The 13,760-nt window shown below is 45.8% G+C and overlaps 1 protein-coding gene across 1 annotated transcript in view; it reads left to right on the top strand.

Annotated features, from left to right (window-relative positions):
- cux2b (cut-like homeobox 2b) overlaps window positions 1-13,760 on the top strand; it is a gene marked incomplete at its 3' end in the record, with an annotated part of 159,122 nt that overhangs the window by 103,493 nt on the left and 41,869 nt on the right. Inside the window, exon 4 of the mRNA XM_084307940.1 lies at window positions 3,374-3,452. Coding sequence (XP_084164066.1) covers window positions 3,374-3,452 — 79 coding nt within the window. The remainder of the gene's footprint in view (window positions 1-3,373; window positions 3,453-13,760) is intronic.

Genomic DNA, 13,760 nt, shown 5'->3' with positions numbered 1-13,760 from the left:
TTTATTTTGTATCATTTATAAGTTCATCAAGGTCATATTCATTCTCCATGTGCCATAACACACATAGTTTACATAATTATTTCTTCACTATAGGCGTCAGGGGTTGTCAACACCGTGGCTGGTTGCTCCATACATTATGATGACTGTTTGCTGATCCAACAAGCCGACGTCGTCATGTCCTGGAAGTAGTGGGGGGGGATGGGTGGGAGACAGGGGGGGGGGGGGGGGGGGGGGGGGCTATCGCCTGAGTGAAACAACACTACACTGTAGCTGGGAGTTGGCTGTGAGCTGCAGACTATTGCATCTGTATTGATTGGGGCTCCAGCCTTTTTCCATTTTCCATGAACTCCTCTGAGCTGCTCCAAGCAGGAGTGATGGGAGGGATTTGCTTGATCTTTATGATATTTCTTTAAACATGATGCTGTCGTTATGCCTCTCCAGGGAAGACGCTTGCCATTTCCAGTAAATCAAAGGCTCTCCATCCCTCGCTGTTCTCCACACTCGTTATTTATAAACCCCCTCTAAACAGTTCCCCCGCCATTCTCATAAGTGTTTTTGTTGCTTGTACCAAATGATGTTTTCGAACCGCAGTCAGACCAATAAAATGCAGCCCCGGCGCAGACGCACAACAGCGCACTTGACCCTCTCTGTGGAGTCCATTGAGCCAATCAGACAGAGGCTGTAATCAACAGTGACAGAAATGACATAGACAATAGATGACAATAATTTGAATTCCGTCTGCTCTTGGAGTAGGGCGGGTCATTTGGACGAGCCTGATCTGATTTAGTGTAGTGGAGTGAAGGACGTCGAGAGTCACTCACTGGCGTCCTCTGACTTACAAGCAGGGCTGATGGCTTGGTGGAGCAGGGAGGAGCGTAACCCACATACCCACTAGTGCAGGTGCCCTCTCCATGGGGCCAGGTGGCGGCTAATTCCCTTTCTTTGTCCCTCCTAATGAATCGTTAATTGGTTTGCATCGCCCGTGGAGTGGAGGATAGCAGGTGTCGAGTGCTGGTGGTGACAGAGGCCACCGACACTGGCCTGTCTCCTAGTGCATGCCAGCACCTACGTTTAACAGGCCAAATGTCACCTCTCAACATGCGGTGGCTTGGCAGTAAAACACAATGAATATCACCTTGCCTCATCTCTGTTGCTGTCAATATGTCCTGTGTGGAAATGGTCTAAAGACACTGTTTGCTTTTTCAAGTACCTTCTCAAAGGCATTCTCAAAGTGCAGCCTGTCGGCCAATGGCGGCCCTCAGAAATGTTTCCGGCAGTCTGTGATGAGTTGAGGCGTGAATACATGTGTTATATTTGGTCCTGTTCCAATACAAACTACACCAGACAGTGCTTTGCTTTTAAGAAGGGTAAAACTGCTCCCCCTTGGGCTAAGATGTCAAGTTAGGAGTGACAGCTTGTTGAGCTTGCTAGGCTAGTGGTTGCATGGAAACTGGGCATCTTGCATGTTGTATATAACCCGTGAGATGCCTATGTAGCACTTGTGTCACTAACAGTAACAGCTGTTCGCCACGGGCACAGTTCTAGATTCGAATGAGGAGAGGAGTAATATACACAATTAAAGGAATAGTAGACCAGAGACAGAGTTATAACAATGACCGGTGTTTTATTTCTAAGCGCGCAAGCTAGACATACAGACATACAGACGTGAAGTAAACAGTAGTAGTGTGAAGTATCCCTTTTAGGTTCTTTCATAAACCACTCCTTCTTTCGGGAGGGTTAGTTCGGTATCAAGTCCTAGGTTGATTGGATCAACACATTAGGGTTGGTTCAGACGTCTCTGAGGTTATCTCTAGCTAAAGCTAGGTTCAAGGTTGGATATGGGATGTATCCCTTTATCATGAGTAACTCGTTATCTTTTCTTCTGCAATTGCAGATCAGTAAACTCTATATCAGTTTATCATTTCAATAGGTAAGTGTTTAAACATATTAATTTAAACCTTTAAATGTGCAGGGAATGCAGTACCTTATTAGGTGAAATGCCCCTTTAAACTCTTAAGTACCAATATAAATATTCCAGGTTATAGGAATGCAAATACCTTATTAGGTGAATTTACCCTTTAAACCATCTTTCTTTACAGGAGAACCATCAGTGATTTAGCTATAATCAATATGTCATCAGTGAGATTCAAGTATCTTACTGGGTACATAGACCCTTTAACTCGTCCTCTTTACAGGAGAACATCAGTAGTTCAGGTATCTTACTGGGCATATTTACCCTTTAATTCTCTTTTCTTAATGGAGAATTATCAGTGGTTCAAGTATCTTATTGGGTGTATTTACCCTTCAATTCTCCCTTCTTATAGGAGAAATATCAGTTCCCATATATCAAATCAAATCAAATACAATATCAAAATAACAAAAGGTGAACGGGGTCGAAGCCCTTGGAAGTCCTTGTATTCTCGTTCAATCAGTTCGTGTCATAGAAAAGGATATGGTCCTTGGAAGTTCTTATGACTCAAGTTCAATCAGTTCAATCCTACCGGACTGTTGGGGCAAGAGGAGTTGAGCAACAGGGGTATTCGAATCAGGCCGGCATTAGCCTTGATCTATATCAGAGGTTCAGTGGGTTGGCTCACCATCTTGTATCGGTCCGGCACACTGCCTCGTCCCGCGTGGGCACACGTGGTGAATGGTGGTCGGCCGGGACTCGAACTGCTCCCAGGGTGGAACGGGGTGCTAGAAAAACCTGGCCAAAACCGCAGGCTACTTTAACTGCAACGCTTCTTCCGTTTTGTAACTGGGGGAAATCTTTTGTAACTGTTTGACAACTGTTTTTGTGGTGGTATTTCATCTCTGTATCCAGCAACATTTAGCTGCGGCTATCTCCGTCAATCTGGAATCTCATCTGGCGTAGTGCAAGACTCACCTGCCGTAAAGCAAGGCGTGGCTGTCGTGACATCTACGTCATGAAGTAATTTAAAGGGCAGTGCAGCAATTCAAAAGATTTGGCCAAAGTTGCTAATCTCATACGAATATACATATGACCCAATAATATTAACTACTTATGTTCTTACATAATAGCATTAACTATTTATGTTCTTATTCAATGGCATTAACTATTTATGTCCCTATGACTAAATAGTTATGAATCTGAAACCTGGGTTACACCTACGTACGAGACAGATTATGAATAATTGTTGTGTTCTTTTTTTTTCTTGGGTGGCCTTCAATCCAATGTTGACTCCCTAAATTGGCCCTCAGTCATCAACGCTTTGAGAACCCCTGAGCTAACCTATGCATATCATAATGTACTGTGTATTATGAGTTAGGTACATGTCTGGCTGACTGGGATGATATCAGTAGATGTTTTACCCTAATGGTGTGTCGTTGTCCCCCCTCCCCCCCTCCGCAGGTGGTTGCTCTGAACAAGCGCAGCAAGGAGGCAGAGTCTGCGTTCCTAGGAATCTACAAGCAGCTTATCGAAGCCCCAGGTGAGTCTCCCTCCAACACCAGAGACATGCATCTTCACACAACAAAAACATAACAACAACAACAACAACAACAACAACAACAACAACAACAACAACAACAACAACAACAACAACAACAACAAGAAGATAAATATCACGTATGCACATTACTTCTAGAATTATCTCCCACCACTGTAGATCATTCCCTGCAGATAAATTTCACATCATACATATACAAACATCACTGGACCAGCCTTCTAAATGCACACACACACACACACGCACACGCACACGCACACGCAGGCACACACACACACACACGCACACACATGCACATACATGCACATACACACAAAAAGTAAATGTCTTGCCATAGATATATATGGTGCAATAGCACACGGGTATGAGACACACAAGACCCTATACCCTGTAGCTCTTATCTATTTTTCAGAGTCTGTGCTCTCAGAGTGGTTTCCAAAACTCTGCGTGAGGCCACTTCAAAACCCTGCGCTGGTCCTTGAGTGTAGCCTGTGCTGAGGAGAACGCATCCTTGTGGGGCTCTGCTGTTGATTGTGGAGGACCAATTAAAATCCCAACTGTAGCGCGTCCTAGTGTAGAACACAGGCCTGATGAGGCCAGCAGGGAGAGAGAGAGAGAGAGAGAGAGAGAGAGAGAGAGAGAGAGAGAGAGAGAGAGAGAGAGAGAGAGAGAGAGAAGAGAGAGAGAGAGAGAGAGAGAGAGAGAGAGAGAGAGAGAGAGAGAGACGGAGCGAGTTGGGGAGACAGAGGGGGAGAGATGTAGAGAGAGAGGGAGGAAGAGGGAGGAAGAGGGAGGAAGAGGGAGAGACTTGGGTGAAAAGGGAAGACATTTTGTGTGTTTACTCTGTTGTTTTTTGGCGCCAGGGCAGATATACTGTATTGCTCTTTGTTGCAGGAGATGGGAGCAGCAAACCGCAGCCCAATCTCAGGCTCGATCAGAGAAACACTCGTGGCGTAGAGTAGAGAACGCTGCTGTTTACTGATTCAATGAATACAAGATAAAAGTCTGTGTCAGAGAAACGGCGACGGCGGCAACTGACTTTTAAAGGTCTCCATTTTTCCTTGAAGTCCCCTGCTTGATATTGCACCACCAACACCACACTCACACGCTTGCACGCTTGCACACATACACACACACGCGCGCACGCTCGCGCACACACACACACACACACACTTACACACACACACACAATTTGAATGGAGTCATTTTCTTGATACGAATTGCCTGTCTTTGAAGATATATTCAGTTTGATTTCCTGACCTATACCCTGGCATATCAAGGGTAGCATCTTATATGCTGTGTTGTTTTGTCGTGAGCCCGTTTCCTGTGGAGAATAGGATGAACTAAAAGAGGTTATACACAGGAACAAAGACACGCCACTGACAAGAGAGATCAACCATTATGCAAAGGAGACACTTATAACTAGCATTTGGTCTGAATATTACAAAGGCTATTTTTTTCGTTTGTGTCACAGATCAAATATAATGTGCATGCTTAAAATGAACACACACACACACATGCATGCACACACTCACACACAAATAAGCAGGTGGAGTCTTTCTGTCTGGTAATGCCATACTATAATAGAGTGTCCAGCTCAGGTTACATCAAGTGGCCTTGGATTAGCATAGAGGCAGATATGAGGCAGCCTCTTATCTCTATTTTGACCTTACAGTACCTGGACCACAGCTAACGCTAGCATCACCATGGAGTCTAGCATCACCATGGAGTCTAGCATCACCATGGAGTCTAGCATCACCATGGAGTCTAGCATCACCATGGAGTCTAGCATCACCATGGAGTCTAGCATCACCATGGAGTCTAGCATAACCATGCAGTCTAGCATAACCATGGAGTCTAGCATAACCATGGAGTCTAGCATCACCATGGAGTCTAGCATAACCATGGAGTCTAGCATCACCATGGAGTCTAGCATCACCATGGAGTCTAGCATCACCATGGAGTCTAGCATCACCATGGAGTCTAGCATAACCATGGAGTCTAGCATAACCATGGAGTCTAGCATCACCATGGAGTCTAGCATCACCATGGAGTCTAGCATCACCATGGAGTCTAGCATAACCATGGAGTCTAGCATCACCATGGAGTCTAGCATCACCATGGAGTCTAGCATAACCATGGAGTCTAGCATCACCATGGAGTCTAGCATCACCATGGAGTCTAGCATCACCATGGAGTCTAGCATCACCATGGAGTCTAGCATCACCATGGAGTCTAGCATCACCATGGAGTCTAGCATCACCATGGAGTCTAGCATAACCATGCAGTCTAGCATCACCATGGAGTCTAGCATCACCATGGAGTCTAGCATCACCATGGAGTCTAGCATCACCATGGAGTCTAGCATCACCATGGAGTCTAGCATAACCATGCAGTCTAGCATAACCATGGAGTCTAGCATAACCATGGAGTCTAGCATCACCATGGAGTCTAGCATAACCATGGAGTCTAGCATCACCATGGAGTCTAGCATCACCATGGAGTCTAGCATCACCATGGAGTCTAGCATCACCATGGAGTCTAGCATAACCATGGAGTCTAGCATAACCATGGAGTCTAGCATCACCATGGAGTCTAGCATCACCATGGAGTCTAGCATCACCATGGAGTCTAGCATAACCATGGAGTCTAGCATCACCATGGAGTCTAGCATCACCATGGAGTCTAGCATAACCATGGAGTCTAGCATCACCATGGAGTCTAGCATCACCATGGAGTCTAGCATCACCATGGAGTCTAGCATCACCATGGAGTCTAGCATCACCATGGAGTCTAGCATCACCATGGAGTCTAGCATCACCATGGAGTCTAGCATCACCATGGAGTCTAGCATCACCATGGAGTCTAGCATCACCATGGAGTCTAGCATCACCATGGAGTCTAGCATCACCATGGAGTCTAGCATCACCATGGAGTCTAGCATAACCATGGAGTCTAGCATCACCATGGAGTCTAGCTCACCGTACACCCAGCGGTGCTCACATTAACAGAGGATGGATGAGTGGCACGGTGGCGCAGTGGTTAGCACTGTTGCCTCACAGCAAGAAGGTCCTGGGTTCAAACCCCAGCAGGGGGCCTTTCTGTGTGGAGTTGGCGTGTTCTCCCCGTGTTTGCATGGATTTCCTCCGGGTACTCCGGTTTCCCCCACACCATAGAAATACATGCATGCTCGGTATATCCTGCCATTGTCCTTGACCAAGGTACTGGCATTACAACTGGAGTTGGTCCCCGGGTGCCACACTGTGTGGTCTGCACACTGCTCCTGAAATAGTTAGGATGGGTCAAATGCAGAGGATGAATTTCCCCAAGGGGATTAATAAAAGTATACAAATAAAATAAATGGCCTGCAGCTTCCTCAGGGAAGGAGTTAGCTAGGCCATCGTTACCCAAAGTAGGGCCCATGGGCCAAATTTGGTCTTCACAACATTATTGTTGGCCCTCCAAGGGGTTCCAGAGGGTGATGGGATATTCTGTTTCTTCTATTTTGATAGATTTTAATTATATTTTCTGAATGATTTGAAGACAACATGCCTATTACAATACATATTAACAAACATCTTGAGGACATACTGTAAGACCTTGTTACATTTTAAAATAATCAATATTGGATCAGAGAGTGCAGTTTTGGCCCAATGGCCCACCACCCACATGATGTTTTGACCCTTGGCCCTCAGCGTCAAAAATGTTGAACACCCCAGAGCTAGGGGCTCAATTAGTATTCAGACCACAGAACTGACTAGTATCTTTTGGCTTTCTTGTTTAAAACATGCTGTGGAACAGCACTGTAATAATACACAATACCCGTTTCCTATCAGCTTCCATTTTCCAGGTATCCCCCCTCTACCGTTCTCACTCTCATGCCAAAAACCCAAGCCAAAACCACGAGACCGGGTTATTTGTGTACTGGCCCCCCCTTGCAGAATAGGCCATCTGTGAGGTGGGCCTGCGGTATCCTCTGCTTGTTTGTCATTGTACATCTTGCCGGTGGTGTCCAAGGTCACCCCCCCTTGCTAGAATGGATGGCTCCAGGTACAGCACAGGACAGTCATTTGGCTGTGGCCCCACTCCATCTCTCCCCTCCGCCCCCTCGTACACAACGCCGAGCTTTCCTACCGTTTCCCCAACAAACGCTACAGCTCATGTATTTTTAATCCTTTGACAGATGCAATTATTCTTTACACGCCGTGCTCGTTAATCTTAATGCAGTTATTACTATTCATTGCGGGACATTTTCCCCCTCCTATTATTTCACTTGAAAGTGCCTCTCCTTCCTATTGTGTGTGTGTGCATGTGTGTGCATGTGTGTGTGTGTGTGTGCGCGTGTGTGTGTGTGTGTGCGTGCATGTGTATGCTGACACTGAGGCCATTGGTCCAATCAGAGGAGGCCAACGGCAGAGTTAATGAATGCAAGAGCAGGGGAAGGAGAGGGGGAGGGGAAGGAGCAGCAGTTCAATATGACCTGTTGTATCCAACTACCATTAACATCTGGTAACATATCAGTCATCCATCATGACATGACCACTACTGAATATGTAGAATTTCAATTTTTTCAGACTCATCACAAGCAATACTACTTTCATAGTGAAAGCTAATGTGAACACATTACCAAAAACCTATAAATTGGAATTGGTCATTTTAAACCTGAAAGAAAATATCTATTTAAAATGTGATTATTTCCTTCAAATGCCCAATGACATGCCCATTAGTAAGTACAACTAATCTATCCGTTTACCTATAAATTGATCAGACTGCTACTCTTAACGAAAAAGCTAACATGGCTGTTTCCATCCCAAAAAGTAACTAAAATACATCCATCAATTGGAACTCCTTGAAAAGTAGAATTTTTCTTCCCTTCTTCAAATGCCTTTATTGGGTCCCTGAGCCCACATGTCAAGCAAGCAGCCGATGCAGTGTTTCATTAGTTGTCTATGTTTTGATTTGCCACACTCTGTGCCTCTGTGACATCTCCCTGCGCTGTGCGTTGTAACTCCTACCCAATCTCTGGGCTTGAAAGAGACCTGTTAACATACGTTTCTCTGTTTCTCTCACCTCTGCGCTGTTTTGATCAGCGCAGATAAACACTTCCTGATCGTTGAACGTAAAGAAGCAGTGGCAGCTTCTGCCCCGACTTCATTGGTTTCCCAGAGATGCGCCTCGCCTCTCTCTCTTCTCCCCGTCTCCCACTCCTCCTCCTCCTCCCCTTCCCCCCTCCTCACACACCTCTCCCCTGGCGTGCCTGCGTGTGTGTGTGTGTGTGTGTGTGTGTGTGTGTGTGTGTGTGTGTGTATGAGGGCCGTTTGAACGCTGGCGTTTGTTGGCGTTTCCGCGCGAGGAACAGGGCCCTGTCGCCAGGGGCGTAGCCCAGAGACTGCCGCTCCAGGTGTTTGCTCTTCCTCCTCTCCTCTCTGTACACACACACGCTTCCCCCAGGATCACCCCTCCGCTCTCTCTCCCCTCGTTCCTTAAGAACACAGCTCCTTTCATCTGAGCGGGGAGCTCACTGAGAGTGTGTGAAGATGCTGATCTGAATACACCCCTCAACGTGAGTGTGTGTGTGCTAGGCCATAGACAGGTCTGAGGTGTGTGTACCAGTTGTAATGTTATGGCAACAGTGCTTGCTAGTGGTGACCGTTGGTAATGCTGGCATAGAACAAGAACAAGTACACATTATTTCTCATATTTGTTTTGTATGATTATGTCTTGTATCAGGTTTGTGAACAGCGACATAATAAGAGCCCAATATATTCCAACATCAGTTAGAATATGTCCCTTGGCTGTTTGAGGTTATCAGAACAGAACGTACTGACCTTAGTAATATGACCTCGTCCCAAACCCATAAAGAATAGTTGTCCTTCTGCGACCCCACATATACATAGGCACACACTAGAGAGAGAGGCCTTCGAGGCATAGTTGGCCGCTTTTATTAGAACTGTGCAGCTGAGTACCTTCAGTTAGAAGATGAGAGACAAGTGGGAGCGGTGTGTGTGTGTGTGTGTGTGTGTGTGTGTGTGTGTGTGTGTGTGTGTGTGTGTGTGTGTGTGTGTGTGTGTGTGTGTGCACACGTGCATTTGTGGTGGTATATCAGAAATGAGAGCATATAAAAACTGATGGAAAATGAAAGCTCTCTGGGCGGGACCAGATTATGCACAAGTGATTAATAAGAGCAGTAATAAACAAAGGCCCCTGAGATGTTTGAGGTGCTTAATAATGCATTATGTTCATAAAAGAGTTGGGCCTCTCCAACCCATCCCCATGGAGAAGGAGACCCCAGAGAGCCCGGCAGAGAGTGTGCTCTTAAAAGAGGGGAAGTGAGTGTGTGTGTGTGTGTGTGTGTGTGTGTGTGTGTGTGTGTGTGTGTGTGTGTGTGTGTGTGTGTGTGTGTGTGTGTGTGTGTGTGTGTGTGTGTGTGTGTGTGTGTGTGTGTGTGTGTGTGTGTGTGTGTGTGTGTGTGTGTGTGTGTGTGTGTGTGTGTGTGTGTGTGTGTGTGTGTGTGTGTGTGTGTGTGTGTGTGTGTGTGTGTGTGTGTGTGCGTGCGTGCGTGCGTGCGTGCGTGCGTGTGGCGGAATGTCTGCATGCATGTAGTGTGCTTCTAAGAGTGGATAAGATTTAACGGGTGAACCCAACGTCAAAAGTGTAATAACAATAGATTGAAAGATTATTCATTTCAAGAATAGGAAGTAGGTCGTTTTCTGTCCTTTCAAATGAGGTTTCAATCGGATATCATTGTCACTTGTATTTCCCCCCTATACATACTACTTTCATTTTAAAATCTAGCTCTGACTCTCACTGTTTCCCGGCTGTATGTGTACCGCTACGCTTTGCTAGTTCATATCACAGCCGGGCAAGTGAACATGAACTGAAATTAACTTTAGATCTCCTGGGTAACAGTATGTCATGTAATTTCATTGTACTTATATTGTACATTTCATATCACCTAAACATAAAATGTGGGCCACTTATTTGTCTAACCCTCACCCTGAAGTTGTGTGAAATGTGTCGCTGACATGTTGAATTGAATGTGACTTGGAGTGAAAATAACAGATTTTACTATCTAGTCCGTCGAAACTTTGAGAAGTTGGACCATTTCAACAACTTTGGGTTAAGTGTTTGACAAATAAATGGCCCACATGTTATGTTTAGATAATATGAAATGCTTCTGTTTTGAGTCAGTAAAATAGAATGACATGACATACCGTTGCCCAGGAGATCTAAAGTTAATTTCAGTCCGTGTTCATTTGCCGGGCTGTGATACGAAGCTAGCGCCACGTAGCGGAACCAGCAACGCAGACTCCAGCCTCTTCAACAGAGCTTTAAAACGTCTCGTTGTTTCATGTCTCCTATGTCTTGTATATTTGTTTCAGACACACAAAAGCCATTGCTTCCCACACTCTCTTATTTTATCCCTCAGTCCCTCTGCTGTTTTATTATCGTTCTCTTCCTATTCCAATCAAGGTAAAGTGAGAGACGTCAGGCTTGCTTTCTGCATATCAAGCGCTCGTTGCAGACGAGAAAAGTAATGTTTACAATGGTTCTGCTGAGAGGATTCCTCTATGTGTTTTTCTGCAAACTAATCTTTGACTGATAAAAATAGATGTTAGACTAAACGAGGTGGATGTTTAACCTAATGTGTCCCGCGCACTCCTTGTGAAGGTGGAAATAAGGACTTAGTGTTCTGTCAACCTAGTTTTAGTCTGTGGCAGCAATATTACAGTAGTGTTACTGTGTGTTGCAGCAGCGGCAGAGAGTGTTTATGGACCTTGAAGTCCACTCAGAGAAAAAAAAAAACAGACTGTTTTGAATGAAAAGAAAAAACCTTGAAGCACAGCCTTGTAAATTAATTTGTTCGTGTTGTATGATGGGAACACAGCTGGCCTCATTAACATGCGCACAACAAATAATTATAGCGGTTTTTTTTCTCTCTCTCTCTCTCTCTCTCTCTCTCTCTCTCTCTCTCTCTCTCTCTCTCTCTCTCTCTCTCTCTCTCTCTCTCTCTCCTCTCTCTCTCTCTCTCTCTCTCTCTCTCTCTCTCTCTCTCTCTCTCTCTCTCTCTCTCTCTCTCCAGCCAGCCAGTGCTTGGCTAATGGGCTTGCTGGGTTAATTATGTCAGAGCGTAATTACACAGGGCCCAGGGAGACGTAATGGGGCACCCTGCTGAGCCCACACCGCCTAATGATGGTGTATCGCTGACAGGGCCAAGACGGACCGCCCGACACACCTGCTTGTCTTGGTGTGCACCACCCCCCATCCAACCCCCACCCACCTAGACATGTCCTGGACCTGTCCACTCCCCAACCCCACACTCCCAATTCTGCCCCTACTACTGTCCTGCATGTAGCCCTGGCTTCTGAGAGGCTTTGGTCGGCCCGCCCCGGTTGAAGGCTCACCCAGAGAGCTGCCTCCTGCTGCGAGATGAGCAATAGCAGAGAAACACCAGGCCCAGTGGACACGTGGACACAGCATAGAATAGCATTATTATCGCCCAGCCCCCCCACTCCATCCCACCCCGCCACCAGCGTGATGAAACTCAAGATCAATGTAGCTGAGACACAGCAAAACACTTGGGATAATAATGCCAACTACTGTACTTTTCTTTTGTGTAACAACAAATGAACTGCTCCAATGTGTGAGTATAGCTGATGCACATTAGGTACCAGGACCATGGGTGACTGCTCATTGTGAGCAGACTGATAGCTGATTGTGTGCGTGCAGGTGTCCGGCATGACCGTACTCAACCTCCTCTTTGCATTCTGCTCAGCCCCACCTTCACCTCGTCACTTTGATTCATGTAGACACCCCCGTGTTCCACAGGAGAAGATGATGTATTAAATGTCCCCTGATTTATTAGCCTCAATGAGGTGCTGTTCTGCTATCCGTTATCATGACCTCAGGGCAGACGTCCAATCAGCCCCATAATTAAGATAAGGGACAAATTAAAAAAACGGAACTGTTTATTCGCATACAGCGAGTGATGTGACTCACTGAATGCTGATAATGCCGCTTTATAGCCGCGTCTTATTTCTTGATTAGGAGGAAGCGGAGCATCTCGGGTTAGTCTGAAATTCCATTCCTTTCCTTTTACATTTACATTTACATTTAGTCATTTAGCTGACGCTTTTATCCAAAGCGACTTACAAGTTCTGTACGACAAGCCATCAGGAAGAGCACAACTCTATCAGCTGAGTAACAATGTTCATCAAAGTGTTGAGTGCTACAGTGTAGGTTAGTTTATTAGGACAAGTGCATGGCAGTATGGTTAGTTAGGTTTTTTTTTTTTTTTTTTTTTTTTTAATTCAGATAATGGTTGAAGAAGTGAGTCTTTAGTCGACGGCGAAAGATTGGACGGGATTCGGCTGTCCTAACTGGGGTGGGTAGTTCATTCCACCATTGTGGGGCAAGGACTGAGAATAGGCGACTTCTCTTTGATGACCCTCCCGGAGCTCTGATAGGAGTAGGTCTGAGGCGGCCAGAAGATGCAGAGCGTAGGGGTCTTAAGGGTGTGTAGTTAGAGACCATTGACCGGAGGTAGGCGGGAGCAGTTCCCTTTGCCGCACGGTATGCTAGGTCAAGGGCCTTGAAGCGGATTCGTGCAGCAATGGGGAGCCAGTGCAGGTCCCTAAGAAGGACCTTTTACTGGGTGGATTTACTGTTAAACAGTTTCCCTGAGAAGATCTTTCCAGCGCTCCCTATTAGCCACGTCAATTAGTAGCTGTATTCACCATAGTTATCAGCAGTCTTCCTCAAGCTCTCCCTCAGCAACTGTAGATCCAGAGCCCTTGGAGAGCACCTCCTCCACTCCCCTTCGACTGGGTTCATTTTGTATACAGACCTTCTAAGTTATATCCCTGTACTTTAAATTTGACTTCTCTTTACTCAACCTGCCACTGATGGATAATCCCAGCTTGTCTGTGTGTGAGAGATCCCTTACTATAATCTCTGTCCTTTGATCATTAAAAGTTGAAAGGATATATAGGAAAGAGGGCAGATGAAGTGATTGCTGTGACAGTGGGGTCGATGGAATAGCGCTGCTTTAAGTCATCCTGTTTGTCTTGGAAGAGCTGCGCTCTTAATGGTGGCGTCCCTTGTGACTGATGCAATATCACCAGTGTTCGTGTAACAATGAACGCAACGGCGCTCGGCTGTAAACGGTCCTGGGATAGAGAAAAAAAAGTTCAATAAATTAAATGGTGCAAACTGTTTCTGATGAAAACGAGTGAAGAAATCTTCCGAGGGCAATGGGCGGCCAGTATTTCAACAAATTGCGCGTTTAAG

Source organism: Notolepis coatsorum (assembly GCF_963971535.1).
Source record: "Notolepis coatsorum genome assembly, chromosome: 1".
In the NCBI taxonomy this organism is placed as follows: Eukaryota; Metazoa; Chordata; class Actinopteri; order Aulopiformes; family Paralepididae; genus Notolepis; species Notolepis coatsorum.
Note: the sequence above shows the minus strand (reverse complement) of the source record. Positions and strands in the feature narration are given on the sequence as shown.